An 18,647-nucleotide genomic window follows, 5' to 3' on the forward strand; every position below is an offset into this window, starting at 1 on the left:
GAGTGTTCAGTGTTGTAAATGGAAATGGTGAAGAGCTTGTAGATTTATGTGCTGAAAAAGGACTGGTGATTGGGAATACCTGGTTTAAAAAGCGAGATATACATAAGTATACATATGTAAGTAGGAGAGATGGCCAGAGAGCGTTATTGGATTACGTGTTAATTGATAGACGCACGAAAGAGAGACTTTTGGATGTTAATGTGCTGAGAGGTGCAACTGGAGGGATGTCTGATCATTATCTTGTGGAGGCGAAGGTGAAGATTTGTGGGGGTTTTCAGAAAAGAAGAGAGAATGTTGGGGTGAAGAGAGTGGTGAGAGTAAGTGAGCTTGGGAAGGAGACTTCTGTGAGGAAGTACTAGGAGAGACTGAGTACAGAATGGAAAAAGGTGAGAACAAAGGAGGTAAGGGGAGTGGGGGAGGAATGGGATGTATTTAGGGAAGCAGTGATGGCTTGCGCAAAAGATGCTTGTGGCATGAGAAACGTGGGAGGTGGGTTGATTAGAAAAGGCAGTTAGTGGTGGGATGAAGAAGTAAGATTATTAGTGAAAGAGAAGAGAGAGGCATTTGGACGATTTTTGCAGGGAAAAAATGCAAATGAGTGGGAGGTATAAAATAAAGGGGAAGGAGGTCAAGAGAAAGGTCAGTTGTTGTTCGCTGATGATACAGCGCTGGTGGCTGATTCATGTAAGAAACTGCAGAAGCTGGTGACTGAGTTTGGTAAAGTGTGTGAAAGAAGAAAGTTCAGAGTAAATGTGAATAAGAGCAAGGTTATTAGGTACAGTAGGGTTGAGGGTCAAGTCAATTGAGAGGTAAGTTTGAATGGAGAAAAACTGGAGGAAGTAAGGTGTTTTAGATATCTGGGAGTGGATCTGGCAGCGGATGGAACCATGGAAGCGGAAGTGAATCATAGGGTGGGGGAGGGGGCGAAAATTCTGGGAGCCTTGAAGAATGTTTGGAAGTCGAGAACATTATCTCGAAAGCAAAAATGGGTATGTTTGAAGGAATAGTGGTTCCAATAATGTTGTATGGTTGCGAGGCGTGGGCTATGGATAGAGTTGTGCGCAGGAGGGTGGATGTGCTAGAAATGAGATGTTTGAGGACAATATGTGGTGTGAGGTGGTTTGATCGAGTAAGTAATGTGAGGGTAAGAGAGATGTGTGGAAATAAAAAGAGTGTGGTTGAGAGAGCAGAAGAGGGTGTTTTGAAATGGTTTGGCCACATGGAGAGAATGAGTGAGGAAAGATTGACCAAGAGGATATATGTGTCAGACAGAGGTGGGGGGAACGAGGAGAAGTGGGAGACCAAATTTTAGGTGGAAAGATGGAGTGAAAAAGATTTTGAGTGATCAGGGCCTGAACATGCAGTAGGGTGAATGGCGTGCAAGGAATAGAGTGAATTGGAACGACGTGGTATACCGGGGTCGACGTGATGTCAGTGGATTGAACCAGGGTATGTGAAGTGTCTGGGGTAATCCATGGAAAGTTGTGTGGGGCCTGGATGTGGAAAGGGAGCTGTGGTTTCGGTGCATTATTACATGACAGCTAGAGACTGAGTGTGAACGAATGGGGCCTTTGTTGTCTTTTCCTAGCGCTACTTCGCACACATGAGGGGGGGAGGGGGTTGTTATTCCATGTGTGGCGGGATGGCGATGGGAACAAATAAAGGCAGACAGTATGAATTATGTACATGTGTATATATGTATATGTATGTGTGTGTATATGGATGTGTACACTGAGATGTATAGGTATGTATATTTGCGTGTGCGGACGTGTATGTATATACATGTGTATGTGGGCGGGTTGGGCCATTCTTTCGTCTGTTTCCTTGTGCTACCTCACTAACGCGGGAGACAGCGACAAAGCAAAATAAATAAATAGATAAATATATATGAATGTAGGTTTGCGGTAGGGGTGTGTGATGTCTCCATGGTTGTTTAATTTGTTTATGGATGGGGTTGTTAGGGAGGTGAATGCAAGAGTTTTGGAAAGAGGGGCAAGTATGAAGTCTGTTGGGGATGAGAGAGCTTGGGAAGTGAGTCAGTTGTTGTTCGCTGATGATACAGCACTGGTGGCTGATTCATGTGAGAAACTGCAGAAGCTGGTGACTAAGTTTGGTAAAGTGTGTGAAAGAAGAAAGTTAAGAGTAAATGTGAATAAGAGGAAGGTTATTAGGTACAGTAGGGTTGAGGGTCAAGTCAATTATCAGGTAAGTCTGAAAGGAGAAAAACTGGAGGAAGTAAAGTGTTTTAGATATCTGGGAGTGGATCTGGCAGCGGATGGAACCATGGAAACGGAAGTGAATCATAGGGTGGGGGAGGGTGCGAAAATCCTGGGAGCCTTGAAGAATGTGTGGAAGTCGAGAACATTATCTCCAAAAGCAAAAATGGGTATGTTTGAAGGAATAGTGGTTCCAACAATGTTGTATGGTTGCGAGGCGTGGGCTATGGATAGAGTTGTGTGCAGGAGGGTGGATGTGCTGGAAATGAGATGTTTGAGGACAATATGTGGTGTGAGGTGGTTTGATCGAGTAAGTAATGTAAGGGTAAGAGAGGTGTGTGGAAATAAAATGAGCGTGGTTGAGAGAGCAGAAGAGGGTGTTTTGAAGTGGTATGGGCACATGAAGAGAATGAGTCAGGAAAGATTGACCAAGAGGATATATGTGTTGAGGAAGTACCAGGAGAGACTGAGTACAGAATGGAAAAAGGTGAGAACAGTGGAAGTAAGGGGAGTGGGGGAGGAATGGGATGTATTTAGGGAATCAGTGATGGATTGGGCAAAAGATGCTTGTGGCATGAGAAGCATGAGAGGTGGGTTGATTGGAAAGGGTAGTGAGTGGTGGGATGAAGAAGTAAGAGTATTATTGAAAGAGAAGAGAGAGGCATTTGGACGAACTTTGTAGGGAAAAAATGCAATTGAGTGGGAGATGTATAAAAGAAAGAGACAGGAGGTCAAGAGAAAGGTGCAAGAGGTGAAAAAGAGGGCAAATGAGAGTTGGGGTGAGAGAGTATCATTAAATTTTAGGGAGAATAAAAAGATGTTCTGGAAGGAGGTAAATAAAGTGCGTAAGACAAGGGAGCAAATGGGAACTTCAGTGAAGGGCGCTAATGGGGAGGTGATAACAAGTAGTTGTGATGTGAGAAGGAGATGGAGTGAGTATTTTGAAGGTTTGTTGAATGTGTTTGATGATAGAGTGGCAGATATAGGGTGTCTTGGTCGAGGTGGCGTGCAAAGTGCGAGGGTTGGGGAAAATGATTTGGTAAACAGAGAAGAGGTAGTAAAAGCTTTCCGGAAGATGAAAGCCGGCAAGGCAGCAGGTTTGGATGGTATTGCAGTGGAATTTATTAAAAAAGGGGGTGACTGTATTGTTGACTGGTTGGTATGGTTATTTAATGTATGTATGACTCATGGTGAGGTGCCTGAGGATTGGCGGAATGCGTGCATAGTGCCATTGTACAAAGGCAAAGGGGATAAGAGTGAGTGCTCAAATTACAGAGGTATAAGTTTGTTGAGTATTCCTGGTAAATTATATGGGAGGGTATTGATTGAGAGGATGAAGGCATGTACAGAGCATCAGATTGGGGAAGAGCAGTGTGGTTTCAGAAGTGGTAGAGGATGTGTGGATCAGGTGTTTGCTTTGAAGAATGTATGTGAGAAATACTTAGAAAAGCAAATGGATTTGTATGTAGCATTTATGGATCTGGAGAGGGCATATGATAGAGTTGATAGAGATGCTGTGTGGAACGTATTAAGAATATATGGTGTGGGAGGCAAGTTGTTAGAAGCAGTGAAAAGTTTTTATCGAGGATGTAAGGCATGTGTACGTGTAGAAAGAGAGGAAAGTGATTGGTTCTCAGTGAATGTAGGTTTGCGGCAGGGGTGTGTGATGTCTCCATGGTTGTTTAATTTGTTTATGGATGGGGTTGTTAGGGAGGTGAATGCAAGAGATTTGGAAAGAGGGGCAAGTATGAAGTCTGTTGTGGATGAGAGAGCTTGGGAAGTGAGTCAGTTATTGTTTGCTGATGATACAGCGCTGGTGGCTGATTCATGTGAGAAACTGCAGAAGCTGGTGACTGAGTTTGGTAAAGTGTGTGAAAGAAGAAAGTTAAGAGTAAATGTGAATAAGAGCAAGGTTATTAGGTACAGTAGGGTTGAGGGTCAAGTCAATTGGGAGGTGAGTTTGAATGGAGAAAAACTGGAGGAAGTAAAGTGTTTTAGATATCTGGGAGTGGATCTGGCAGCGGATGGAACCATGGAAGCAGAAGTGGATCATAGGGTGGGGGAGGGGGCGAAAATCCTGGGAGCCTTGAAGAATGTGTGGAAGTCGAGAACATTATCTCGGAAAGCAAAAATGGCTATGTTTGAGGAAATAGTGGTTCCAACAATGTTGTATGGTTGCGAGGCGTGAGCTATGGATAGAGTTGTGCGCAGGAGGGTGGATGTGCTGGAAATGAGATGTTTGAGGACAATGTGTGGTGTGAGGTGGTTTGATCGAGTAAGTAATGTAAGGGTAAGAGAGATGTGTGGAAATAAAAAGAACGTGGTTGAGAGAGCAGAAGAGGGTGTTTTGAAATGGTTTGGGCACATTGAGAGAATGAGTGAGGAAAGATTGACCAAGAGGATATATGTGTTGGAGGTGGAGGGAACGATGAGAAGTGGGAGACCAAATTTTAGGTGGAAAGTTGGAGTGAGAAAGATTTTGAGTGATCGGGGCCTGAACATGCAGGAGGGTGAAAGGCGGGCAAGGAATAGAGTGAATTGGATCGATGTGGTATACCGGGGTTGACGTGCTGTCAGTGGATTGAATCAGGGCATGTGAAGCATCTGGGGTAAACCATGGAAAGTTGCGTGGGGCCTGGATGTGGAAAGGGAGCTGTGGTTTCGGGTATTATTGCATGACAGCTAGAGGCTGAGTGTGAACAAATGAGGCCTTTGTTGTTTTTTCCTAGCGCTACCTCGCACACATGAGGGGGGAGGGGGATGGTTTTCCATGTGTGGCTGGGTGGCGATGGGAATGAATAAAGGCAGACTGTGTGAATTGTGTGCATGGGTATATATGTATGTGTCTGTGTGTGTATATATATGTGTACATTGAGATGTATAGGTATGTATATTTGCGTGTGTGGACGTGTGTGTATATACATGTGTATGGGGGTGGGTTGGGCCTTTTCTTTCGTCTGTTTCCTTGTGCTGCCTCGCAAATGCGGGAGACAGCGACAAAGAAAAATAAAAAAAAATAAAAATATAATATATATATATGTGTGTGTGTGTGTGTATGTGTGTGTGTATATATATATCTATATATATATATATATATATATATATATATATATATATATATATATATATATATATATATGTTGACTGGTTGGTAAGGTTATTTAATGTATGCATGACTCATGGTGAGGTGCCTGAGGATTGGCGGAATGCGTGCATAGTGCCATTGTACAAAGGCAAAGGGGATAAGAGTGAGTGCTCAAATTACAGAGGTATAAGTTTGTTGAGTATTCCTGGCAAACTATATGGGAGGGTATTGATTGAGAGGGTGAAGGCATGTACAGAGCATCAGATTGGGGAAGAGCAGTGTGGTTTCAGAAGTGGTAGAGGATGTGTGGATCAGGTGTTTGCTTTGAAGAATGTATGTGAGAAATACTTAGAAAAGCAAATGGATTTGTATGTAGCATTTATGGATCTGGAGAAGGCATATGATAGAGTTGATAGAGATGCTCTGTGGAAGGTATTAAGAATATATGGTGTGGGAGGAAAGTTGTTAGAAGCAGTGAAAAGTTTTTATCGAGGATGTAAGGCATGTGTACGTGTAGGAAGAGAGGAAAGTGATTGGTTCTCAGTGAATGTAGGTTTGCGGCAGGGGTGTGTGATGTCTCCATGGTTGTTTAATTTGTTTATGGATGGGGTTGTTAGGGAGGTAAATGCAAGAGTTTTGGAAAGAGGGGCAAGTATGAAGTCTGTTGGGGATGAGAGAGCTTGGGAAGTGAGTCAGTTGTTGTTCGCTGATGATACAGCGCTGGTGGCTGATTCATGTGAGAAACTGCAGAAGCTGGTGACTGAGTTTGGAAAAGTGTGTGGAAGAAGAAAGTTAAGAGTAAATGTGAATAAGAGTAAGGTTATTAGGTACAGTAGGGTTGAGGGTCAAGTCAATTGGGAGGTGAGTTTGAATGGAGAAAAACTGGAGGAAGTGAAGTGTTTTAGATATCTGGGAGTGGATCTGGCAGCGGATGGAACCATGGAAGCGGAAGTGGATCATAGGGTGGGGGAGGGGGCGAAAATTCTGGGAGCCTTGAAGAATGTGTGGAAGTCGAGAACATTATCTCGGAAAGCAAAAATGGGTATGTTTGAAGGAATAGTGGTTCCAACAATGTTGTATGGTTGCGAGGCGTGGGCTATGGATAGAGTTGTGCGCAGGAGGATGGATGTGCTGGAAATGAGATGTTTGAGGACAATGTGTGGTGTGAGGTGGTTTGATCGAGTGAGTAACGTAAGGGTAAGAGAGATGTGTGGAAATAAAAAGAGCGTGGTTGAGAGAGCAGAAGAGGGTGTTTTGAAGTGGTTTGGGCACATGGAGAGGATGAGTGAGGAAAGATTGACCAAGAGGATATATGTGTCGGAGGTGGAGGGAACAAGGAGAAGAGGGAGACCAAATTGGAGGTGGAAAGATGGAGTGAAAAAGATTTTGTGTGATCGGGGCCTGAACATGCAGGAGGGTGAAAGGAGAGCAAGGAATAGAGTGAATTGGAGCGATGTGGTATACCGGGGTTGACGTGCTGTCAGTGGATTGAAGCAGGGTATGTGAAGTGTCTGGGGTAATCCATGGAAAGTTGTGTGGGGCCTGGATGTGGAAAGGGAGCTGTGGTTTCGGTGCATTATTACATGACAGCTAGAGACTGAGTGTGAACGAATGGGGCCTTTGTTGTCTTTTCCTAGCGCTACTTCGCACACATGAGGGGGGGAGGGGGTTGTTATTCCATGTGTGGCGGGATGGCGATGGGAACAAATAAAGGCAGACAGTATGAATTATGTACATGTGTATATATGTATATGTATGTGTGTGTATATGGATGTGTACACTGAGATGTATAGGTATGTATATTTGCGTGTGCGGACGTGTATGTATATACATGTGTATGTGGGCGGGTTGGGCCATTCTTTCGTCTGTTTCCTTGTGCTACCTCACTAACGCGGGAGACAGCGACAAAGCAAAATAAATAAATAGATAAATATATATGAATGTAGGTTTGCGGTAGGGGTGTGTGATGTCTCCATGGTTGTTTAATTTGTTTATGGATGGGGTTGTTAGGGAGGTGAATGCAAGAGTTTTGGAAAGAGGGGCAAGTATGAAGTCTGTTGGGGATGAGAGAGCTTGGGAAGTGAGTCAGTTGTTGTTCGCTGATGATACAGCACTGGTGGCTGATTCATGTGAGAAACTGCAGAAGCTGGTGACTAAGTTTGGTAAAGTGTGTGAAAGAAGAAAGTTAAGAGTAAATGTGAATAAGAGGAAGGTTATTAGGTACAGTAGGGTTGAGGGTCAAGTCAATTATCAGGTAAGTCTGAAAGGAGAAAAACTGGAGGAAGTAAAGTGTTTTAGATATCTGGGAGTGGATCTGGCAGCGGATGGAACCATGGAAACGGAAGTGAATCATAGGGTGGGGGAGGGTGCGAAAATCCTGGGAGCCTTGAAGAATGTGTGGAAGTCGAGAACATTATCTCCAAAAGCAAAAATGGGTATGTTTGAAGGAATAGTGGTTCCAACAATGTTGTATGGTTGCGAGGCGTGGGCTATGGATAGAGTTGTGTGCAGGAGGGTGGATGTGCTGGAAATGAGATGTTTGAGGACAATATGTGGTGTGAGGTGGTTTGATCGAGTAAGTAATATAAGGGTAAGAGAGGTGTGTGGAAATAAAATGAGCGTGGTTGAGAGAGCAGAAGAGGGTGTTTTGAAGTGGTATGGGCACATGAAGAGAATGAGTGAGGAAAGATTGACCAAGAGGATATATGTGTTGAGGAAGTACCAGGAGAGACTGAGTACAGAATGGAAAAAGGTGAGAACAATGGAAGTAAGGGGAGTGGGGGAGGAATGGGATGTATTTAGGGAATCAGTGATGGATTGGGCAAAAGATGCTTGTGGCATGAGAAGCATGAGAGGTGGGTTGATTGGAAAGGGTAGTGAGTGGTGGGATGAAGAAGTAAGAGTATTATTGAAAGAGAAGAGAGAGGCATTTGGACGAACTTTGTAGGGAAAAAATGCAATTGAGTGGGAGATGTATAAAAGAAAGAGACAGGAGGTCAAGAGAAAGGTGCAAGAGGTGAAAAAGAGGGCAAATGAGAGTTGGGGTGAGAGAGTATCATTAAATTTTAGGGAGAATAAAAAGATGTTCTGGAAGGAGGTAAATAAAGTGCGTAAGACAAGGGAGCAAATGGGAACTTCAGTGAAGGGCGCTAATGGGGAGGTGATAACAAGTAGTTGTGATGTGAGGAGATGGAGTGAGTATTTTGAAGGTTTGTTGAATGTGTTTGATGATAGAGTGGCAGATATAGGGTGTCTTGGTCGAGGTGGCGTGCAAAGTGCGAGGGTTGGGGAAAATGATTTGGTAAACAGAGAAGAGGTAGTAAAAGCTTTCCGGAAGATGAAAGCCGGCAAGGCAGCAGGTTTGGATGGTATTGCAGTGGAATTTATTAAAAAAGGGGGTGACTGTATTGTTGACTGGTTGGTATGGTTATTTAATGTATGTATGACTCATGGTGAGGTGCCTGAGGATTGGCGGAATGCGTGCATAGTGCCATTGTACAAAGGCAAAGGGGATAAGAGTGAGTGCTCAAATTACAGAGGTATAAGTTTGTTGAGTATTCCTGGTAAATTATATGGGAGGGTATTGATTGAGAGGATGAAAGCATGTACAGAGCATCAGATTGGGGAAGAGCAGTGTGGTTTCAGAAGTGGTAGAGGATGTGTGGATCAGGTGTTTGCTTTGAAGAATGTATGTGAGAAATACTTAGAAAAGCAAATGGATTTGTGTGTAGCATTTATGGATCTGGAGAGGGCATATGATAGAGTTGATAGAGATGCTCTGTGGAAGGTATTAAGAATATATGGTGTGGGAGGCAAGTTGTTAGAAGCAGTGAAAAGTTTTTATCGAGGATGTGTACGTGTAGAAAGAGAGGAAAGTGATTGGTTCTCAGTGAATGTAGGTTTGCGGCAGGGGTGTGTGATGTCTCCATGGTTGTTTAATTTGTTTATGGATGGGGTTGTTAGGGAGGTGAATGCAAGAGATTTGGAAAGAGGGGCAAGTATGAAGTCTGTTGTGGATGAGAGAGCTTGGGAAGTGAGTCAGTTATTGTTTGCTGATGATACAGCGCTGGTGGCTGATTCATGTGAGAAACTGCAGAAGCTGGTGACTGAGTTTGGTAAAGTGTGTGAAAGAAGAAAGTTAAGAGTAAATGTGAATAAGAGCAAGGTTATTAGGTACAGTAGGGTTGAGGGTCAAGTCAATTGGGAGGTAAGTTTGAATGGAGAAAAACTGGAGGAAGTAAAGTGTTTTAGATATCTGGGAGTGGCTCTGGCAGCGGATGGAACCATGGAAGCAGAAGTGGATCATAGGGTGGGGGAGGGGGCGAAAATCCTGGGAGCCTTGAAGAATGTGTGGAAGTCGAGAACATTATCTCGGAAAGCAAAAATGGCTATGTTTGAGGAAATAGTGGTTCCAACAATGTTGTATGGTTGCGAGGCGTGAGCTATGGATAGAGTTGTGCGCAGGAGGGTGGATGTGCTGGAAATGAGATGTTTGAGGACAATGTGTGGTGTGAGGTGGTTTGATCGAGTAAGTAATGTAAGGGTAAGAGAGATGTGTGGAAATAAAAAGAACGTGGTTGAGAGAGCAGAAGAGGGTGTTTTGAAATGGTTTGGGCACATTGAGAGAATGAGTGAGGAAAGATTGACTAAGAGGATATATGTGTTGGAGGTGGAGGGAACGATGAGAAGTGGGAGACCAAATTTTAGGTGGAAAGTTGGAGTGAGAAAGATTTTGAGTGATCGGGGCCTGAACATGCAGGAGGGTGAAAGGCGGGCAAGGAATAGAGTGAATTGGATCGATGTGGTATACCGGGGTTGACGTGCTGTCAGTTGATTGAATCAGGGCATGTGAAGCATCTGGGGTAAACCATGGAAAGTTGCGTGGGGCCTGGATGTGGAAAGGGAGCTGTGGTTTCGGGCATTATTGCATGACAGCTAGAGGCTGAGTGTGAACAAATGAGGCCTTTGTTGTCTTTTCCTAGCGCTACCTCGCACACATGAGGGGGGAGGGGGATGGTTTTCCATGTGTGGCTGGGTGGCGATGGGAATGAATAAAGGCAGACTGTGTGAATTGTGTGCATGGGTATATATGTATGTGTCTGTGTGTGTATATATATGTGTACATTGAGATGTATAGGTATGTATATTTGCGTGTGTGGACGTGTGTGTATATACATGTGTATGGGGGTGGGTTGGGCCTTTTCTTTCGTCTGTTTCCTTGTGCTGCCTCGCAAATGCGGGAGACAGCGACAAAGAAAAATAAAAAAAAATAAAAATATAATATATATATATATGTGTGTGTGTGTGTATGTGTGTGTGTATATATATATCTATATATATATATATATATATATATATATATATATATATATATATATATATATATATGTTGACTGGTTGGTAAGGTTATTTAATGTATGCATGACTCATGGTGAGGTGCCTGAGGATTGGCGGAATGCGTGCATAGTGCCATTGTACAAAGGCAAAGGGGATAAGAGTGAGTGCTCAAATTACAGAGGTATAAGTTTGTTGAGTATTCCTGGTAAATTATATGGGAGGGTATTGATTGAGAGGGTGAAGGCATGTACAGAGCATCAGATTGGGGAAGAGCAGTGTGGTTTCAGAAGTGGTAGAGGATGTGTGGATCAGGTGTTTGCTTTGAAGAATGTATGTGAGAAATACTTAGAAAAGCAAATGGATTTGTATGTAGCATTTATGGATCTGGAGAAGGCATATGATAGAGTTGATAGAGATGCTCTGTGGAAGGTATTAAGAATATATGGTGTGGGAGGAAAGTTGTTAGAAGCAGTGAAAAGTTTTTATCGAGGATGTAAGGCATGTGTACGTGTAGGAAGAGAGGAAAGTGATTGGTTCTCAGTGAATGTAGGTTTGCGGCAGGGGTGTGTGATGTCTCCATGGTTGTTTAATTTGTTTATGGATGGGGTTGTTAGGGAGGTAAATGCAAGAGTTTTGGAAAGAGGGGCAAGTATGAAGTCTGTTGGGGATGAGAGAGCTTGGGAAGTGAGTCAGTTGTTGTTCGCTGATGATACAGCGCTGGTGGCTGATTCATGTGAGAAACTGCAGAAGCTGGTGACTGAGTTTGGAAAAGTGTGTGGAAGAAGAAAGTTAAGAGTAAATGTGAATAAGAGTAAGGTTATTAGGTACAGTAGGGTTGAGGGTCAAGTCAATTGGGAGGTGAGTTTGAATGGAGAAAAACTGGAGGAAGTGAAGTGTTTTAGATATCTGGGAGTGGATCTGGCAGCGGATGGAACCTTGGAAGCGGAAGTGGATCATAGGGTGGGGGAGGGGGTGAAAATCCTGGGGGCCTTGAAGAATGTGTGGAAGTCGAGAACATTATCTCGGAAAGCAAAAATGGGTATGTTTGAAGGAATAGTGGTTCCAACAATGTTGTATGGTTGCGAGGCGTGGGCTATGGATAGAGTTGTGCGCAGGAGGATGGATGTGCTGGAAATGAGATGTTTGAGGACAATGTGTGGTGTGAGGTGGTTTGATCGAGTGAGTAACGTAAGGGTAAGAGAGATGTGTGGAAATAAAAAGAGCGTGGTTGAGAGAGCAGAAGAGGGTGTTTTGAAGTGGTTTGGGCACATGGAGAGGATGAGTGAGGAAAGATTGACCAAGAGGATATATGTGTCGGAGGTGGAGGGAACAAGGAGAAGAGGGAGACCAAATTGGAGGTGGAAAGATGGAGTGAAAAAGATTTTGTGTGATCGGGGCCTGAACATGCAGGAGGGTGAAAGGAGAGCAAGGAATAGAGTGAATTGGAGCGATGTGGTATACCGGGGTTGACGTGCTGTCAGTGGATTGAAGCAGGGCATGTGAAGCGTCTGGGGTAAACCATGGAAAGCTGTGTAGGTATGTATATTTGCGTGTGTGGACGTATGTATATACATGTGTATGGGGGGGGGTTGGGCCATTTCTTTCGTCTGTTTCATTGCGCTACCTCGCAAACGCGGGAGACAGCGACAAAGTATAAAAAAAAAAAAAAATATATATATATATATATATATGTATATATATATATATATATATATATATATATATATATATATATATATATATATATATATATATATATATTATGGAAAGATAAGAAATGACAACGAGGGAAAGGGGTTTAGAGATGGAGTGTGGCAGTGAGGCTTCATTGCTAGTGACAAGCCTGCTGTTGTCACAGAAGATTGCAAGTGAGTTTTATATGTGTAAGTATAGTAAAAGTAAAGTAATGGTGATTGAAAGGAACAGAGTGAAAGTATAGATTTGGAAAGTTCTATACAGTGAGAGAAGAAAGTGTACTAAACTATATTTTAGATATGAGGGAAAAAAGACTAGAAGTGAAATTAAGGTGATATGGAATGAAAGATACAGTAAAGAGTGGTGCAGGGTAGAGGAGTCACTGAGTCCATATGTAGAATAATGAAGGGTAGAGGTGTAAGTATGGAGTGAAGGGAGGGTTAAAGGACAACATAGTCCTCCCAAAAAAGAGTTGATGATAGTACAATTAAAGGGGTTGGCATTAAAGGAAGTCCTCCTTTGATGTGGGGAAACAGAGTGAAAGAGTGTATGTGAGGGAGACATGTAAAGACGGATAAGTGGAGACTCTTTTACCATGGCTACCCCTTTGATGGGAGATCCCAGAAGGAGTGGGTGTCAGTGATATGGAATAGAATAGAATAGTTGGTTACCAGTGTTCAGAGTGTATAGTGTTGTCCAGTTAAGTGGCAGAACTAATCTAACAAAACTTTCATCCTGTGACAGGTTCCCTTGGTCTCATGACATCTGTTCTGATGTGTCCGGATGGCAAGACCATAGAATCAGAAGCTGCCCATGGTACAGTAACAAGGCACTACAGAGAACATCAAAAGGGCAACAAAACCTCCACGAACCCCATTGCATCCATCTTTGCCTGGACCCGTGGACTTGAACATCGTGCTAAACTGGATGGGACTCCTGAACTTGCCAGGTATTCTGTAACTTTAATGTCCATTTTTTCTTTTCATTATCCACATTACATGAAACTTTTTCAGATATTGTTCATTGTGTGAAAGTGATGTAAGAGACTTTCAAAAGAATTTTGATTAAGTACGGTACATAAAACCAATATATAAACCAAAATATACCGTAGCATAGGAGACAAATTATATATGTGGGTTAGTTATTGGCATACAGCTTTCTGCTGTTTCTATTCACTAAAGATTTTATGTATCCCTGTTTACTGTTTGCAGTAACAGTTATAACCATTTCTGGATCCATTGTCAGTTTTTCACTTTTCCATTTACCAGCCTGCCTCTATGCATACATATCGTGTAATGCACAGCCTACCACAGTTTTTACATGTGTTTGTAAATGTTCTTTTTCTCTTATTCAAGTATTCTAGAAGACCAGTGTGTAGTACTTCTAATTACATATAGCATTGATTGTAAATGTAAGTATACTGTATGAACAGTGATACAAAAGTTGACAAGAACATTCATAAATGGAAGCACAGATGGACATAGGATGGTGGTGTTTAGTTAGAGTATGGAGAGATTAGTAATACAGTGCATATTGAGCTTTGAGAAATAAGTGGAATTCACCAAAATCAACCCCCAAAATTAGTAAAGGTAGTTAGATTCAATAGATATGGTGGCTTTTCTTTGAGTTATGTGAAAAGTTTTTTCTCAAAACATCTTTATTGTACAGTGAAAGGATTCATATGTAACTATGTTTTCTAGTGATACTGAATACTCCACATTTATAGTTATGAAAAAGAATACTTTATTGTAAGAAAAGTAAACAGCCAATATCATGCATGAAATTGAAGGTGGTGTTGGGGCAGCGTGGGAGGGGGGTGAGGGCAACCACTAATCCCTCTGATTTCAGGAGGCCGACTATCTGGTAATGGTTAATGCTGTCTCTCTCACTGATTGTATTACAGTCTTGAAGCTGCAGAGCCCTTAAAACATGTCTAGAGTTTATACAGCAAACCATCACTATATCAGACTAATTGGGGAAGACCTTGTCTGATAAATCCATTTTTCTGATATATGAAATTGGTTCATCTTATCCTACCTTCTGTGCTTGGATCAGACATGTAGTCTAATAAATCACATGATCTGCCATATAAGAAATGGACAGAACTTGGAAAAAGTGGAATATTTTACATACCTGGAAATAGTGAATGGAACCATGTAGGTACATTGAGGAATGTATGAAAAGGTAGGTCACTGTGTTCAAGGGCAAGGATGGGTATATTTGATGATATATTAGTCCCATTGGTGCTGAATGGATGCAAGCGAGGTGTGGGTCTTAGACAAAAATGTAAAGAAGAGGGTTGATAAGTAGAAAATGAAATGTATGAGGACGTGATGTGAAAATAGTTGATCAAATAAGAAATTATGGGGTAAGAGAGAGGTTTGGTAATAAGAGGAGCATGCATGAGAGGGCTGAGGAAGGTGTGCTGAAATGGATGGATATATGGAGAGGTTGAGTGAGGACAGGAAGACTAAAAGGGGTGAACTTGTCAGAAGTGGAAGCAACAATGAAAAGGGGGAAACTGAGGATGGACTGAAAGATGCTTTGAAAGTTCAGGGCCTGAACATACAGGAGAGTGTCAGGGTGCAAGTGATAGCACAAATTGGAGAATTATAGTATTTAGGGGAGAACATGCTAGCATCATTGGCTGAACCATGGTGTGTGAAGCAATTGAGGGAAATCAGAAAAGGTCAATAGGGTCTGGTTGTGGATAGCAAACTCTGGTTTTGGTGCATTATATGTGACACCTAGAGAGTGGATGTGACCAAATGAGACTGTTTCTTCATTTGTTCTTAGAGCTAGCTACCTTGTTGACATTGGAAATGGTGAACATGTGTGAAAAATTTTTTAGAGTGTTCAAACTTGTCAAAGTTTTAGAATGTCTTGCTTTTCCCACAACACTTTTCTTCAAAATCTCTGTGCTCCTCCTTCCTTTCTCTTTAAGAGTAAAAGCTTGCTCTACCATATCTTCATATGTGCTGGCTGGCTGCAGTATCTTTTATTATCTCCTCCATAGTACATACCTGAACCTTATCTTTCTCCATATTAATCTTCCTCTCCTGTTGGCCTTTAGCAATACTGTAGAGATCACAAAACTTTCTGTAGCATTGGTCCATACTCCTCTTATAGAACTCCCTCTCCCAGTCAGTACTCTCAAGTTGCCATGACTGTATTTCTTTGTTTTTTGTGCCCACTTCAGTCCGTCTTACAACCTACACCACTACAAAGTAAAATACAAGCACTACATGATCTCTTTTTCCAAGAGGAACACAGTATTTCATTATGTTCAATGCTGCATTGTGTAAAGACAAAGTCAAGGCTATATAGCTTATCAGCTCCTTTAGTGCTCATATGCTCTGTTGTATGTTCATGTAGGAAGTTCTCCTGTAATTGAAATCTGTCCTTACTATTGTGTATCCTTGTGGACAAACGAATAGTTAAGTTGGTTTGTGAGTTTTGTCTCCACCATCCACACAGTGTGTGGGTTTTATTCTCATAAACAGCTCATAAGTTTTAGCTCCTTTCCACTTGACACCAAACCATCTGTATTTGTATACAAAACTTTCATCCTCAGGCACTGGCCAATACCTATTTATGGCCTCCTTGGACAAGAGGTGGTATTATTTCTTCCTTTGGCCTGATCTGACTCCTTTCAATTTTTGTTTATAGCTAACTTTCCTTGGCCCATCCCTCTCACTCCTGAGAAAAACTCTTTTCTGTAATGATTACTTGTGCAAAAAAAATTACAAACTATGAATTTGTTTCAGATTTTCTCATTTGCTTGAGGAGGCTTGTGTTGACACTGTTGATGCAGGTTACATGACCAAAGATCTTGCTGGCTGTATTCATGGCATTAAGAATGTAAAGGATGGAATGTACCTGTATACAAATGATTTCCTCGAGGCAGTACGTGAAGATCTGGCAAAGAAAATGGCTGCCTAAAGCTTTATGTGTGCTGTAACTATTAATTCATATTATAGTCTGTAAAGAGCAGTGGAAGGTGTATATAGAAATATCAATGTCAGATGGATGAAAATGAAAAAAAAAAATTTCAATTTAAGCATTATAGTGGGATGGCATTTTAATTTTTGAGTTGGTCTCAGCGTGTAAACTATGACATGTTCCTTCAGAATTAGACATTTACTTTTTACTTTCTCTGAAGACCGCTGAGCTAATATGAGTAACATGGTTGCTATAGCGTTTCTTACGTGCTGATCATTGATCTAGTTGTCAGAGAGACCATGTATCTAAGTGGTTAGACATTGTTACATTCACTGCATGTTTCAGGTAAAAACAGTCAGCATGTCCAAAGTATGAGCCAGTTTGTCACAATTAATATTTTTAGACAAAAGGTCTTTGACTTTAATCAAGAGAATGTATGTGAAACAGTGTTGGGAAAAAATTTATTTTTTTATCATTATTCCTTCCCCTGCTCCCATATTATATCTGTACCTTTTTGAACATTTTGATGTTGAAATAAATTAAAGTACAAAGGATGGAGTGATTGTAATGCAATTGCTTGTTCATTTGTAAAATTGTTTGTACAGTTTTGTTCATAATTGACTTGTGCATTTCTGCCTTTGTAGCATCATGTTAGCTACAAAACTTTGGAGTTGATGCACATATAATTGCTTGTTTTTTATATATAAAACAAAAATTATGTAATTCCAAAATGTTGACTCTAATCTTTTAGGGCTTTTGTTAATAAGAAAAAATGGTTTCCCCTTAAACTTAAGGACCAACTACCCATTGACTTCATGCTGCAGTAAAACAGTCATCCCACTAAATCTGTTTGTGTCCCAGCTCAAAACCTTCTAGCCATTTATTGTCATTTATCAAAAATGAGTGAAATCTTTATTGCAGTAATAGTTTCAGAAGACAACACAGGTTACAAGAACAATCCTCAGTATGCTAGATAACAGGCAGATCAGTTTGTGCTTGGTCATTCCACACACTGTAAATAATACAAGTGAATTATAATTTTACAAGTTCATAAAAGCATTTTTCTGACCTCGGCTTAAGTTATGGTACCCCGCACCTGAAAGAGGTTTAAGGTTAGAATGAGGACTTAGGTAATTAAAGGTGTGTACTAATTCCTTTTTCAGTTACTCTTTCACAACAACAGATAGGAACACTAATGATGAGAATATTTAATGTATATCTAAGAAGTAAAACTGAACCTGCTTTTTTTAAGGCTCAATCATGGACAAAAGTCCACATCAAGGCCAGGCCATAATCAGAATATAGAAGAAATTATGAAATGGAAAAGAAAAGACAAGGGAAAATATTACAAATTTTGGTAGAAGTGAAGAACCTGTCCTTTACTGGGAAAGGCATGAGAAGGTAGAGAGTCCCAAAGCTCTGACGTGTTAGGAAAGAAGCAGGTATCAAAATGGCCCACCCTTGAGTTGCCGATGGCCACACAGTAATCATGACTCAGTAGCTTGCCGAGTACTGCATGGTCTAGGTAGTGGTGTGGGTACACAAGCAGCCAGCTCTAGTGAGCAAAAACCAAATTAATACCTACAGAAGAGGAAAAGTCAACCAACATTGTGGCGTAGGGCAAGGGGGTAAAGTCTGGAAGTTAGCCTTGGACAGTATATAAGTTGGACTGCTTTTGACACCTCTGTTAAGTAAGGATGCAGAGATAGAACCACCCCAAATGTGTAAGCAGTATTCCATACAAGGATGAATCAATCCCTTGTATAAACGTAATAACTGTTCAGAAGAGAGAGAAGTTTTGACATCTAAACAGGACACCCAGTTTCTTAGAGGCAGACTTAGCTATTCCTTTCCTAAAATGTGGGGTTTCCAAGAAAGAGAGGATGTTACGATAATACCAAGTATGTTCAATGAGCCAAAAGATGGAATTACAGAACGATAAAGGAGAGACAACCACATATATAGATTGGCTGGATATAAAGGAGCAAAGCGAGAGAAGGAAGCCAAAAGAGGGGAGATTAGAGCAGAAGAGGGTGTGTTGCAATAGTTTGGACATATAGAGAGAATGAGTGAGGAAAGATTGACAAAGGGGATATATGTGTCAGAGGGTGAGAGAACAAGAAGTAAGAGAGCAAATTGGAGGTGGAAGGACAGAGTGAAATAGATTTTGAGCAATTGGGGCCTGAACATACAGGAGGGTGAAAGGCATGCAAGGAGTAGAGTGAATTGGAATGATGTGGTATATCGGGGTCAGCGTGCTGTCAGTGGACTGAACCCAGGCATGTGAAGCATCTGAGATAAACCATGGAAAGGTCTCTGGGGTCTGGATTTGGAAAGGAAGCTGTGGTTTCGGTGCATTACTGATGACAGCT

At 41.6% G+C, this 18,647-nt stretch overlaps 1 protein-coding gene across 1 annotated transcript in view; it reads left to right on the plus strand.

Annotated features, from left to right (window-relative positions):
• Positions 1-17,331, plus strand: part of LOC139751998 (isocitrate dehydrogenase [NADP], mitochondrial-like) — a 96,537-nt gene extending 79,206 nt beyond the window's left edge. The window contains exons 8-9 of the mRNA XM_071667759.1: positions 13,078-13,282; positions 16,101-17,331. Of these exons, the coding sequence (XP_071523860.1) occupies positions 13,078-13,282; positions 16,101-16,275 (380 nt within the window). The 3' untranslated portion in view covers positions 16,276-17,331. The remainder of the gene's footprint in view (positions 1-13,077; positions 13,283-16,100) is intronic.
• Positions 17,332-18,647: the final 1,316 nt, after the last annotated feature.

The sequence above is a fragment of the Panulirus ornatus genome, chromosome 12 (assembly GCF_036320965.1).
Source record: "Panulirus ornatus isolate Po-2019 chromosome 12, ASM3632096v1, whole genome shotgun sequence".
NCBI lineage: Eukaryota > Metazoa > Arthropoda > Malacostraca > Decapoda > Palinuridae > Panulirus > Panulirus ornatus.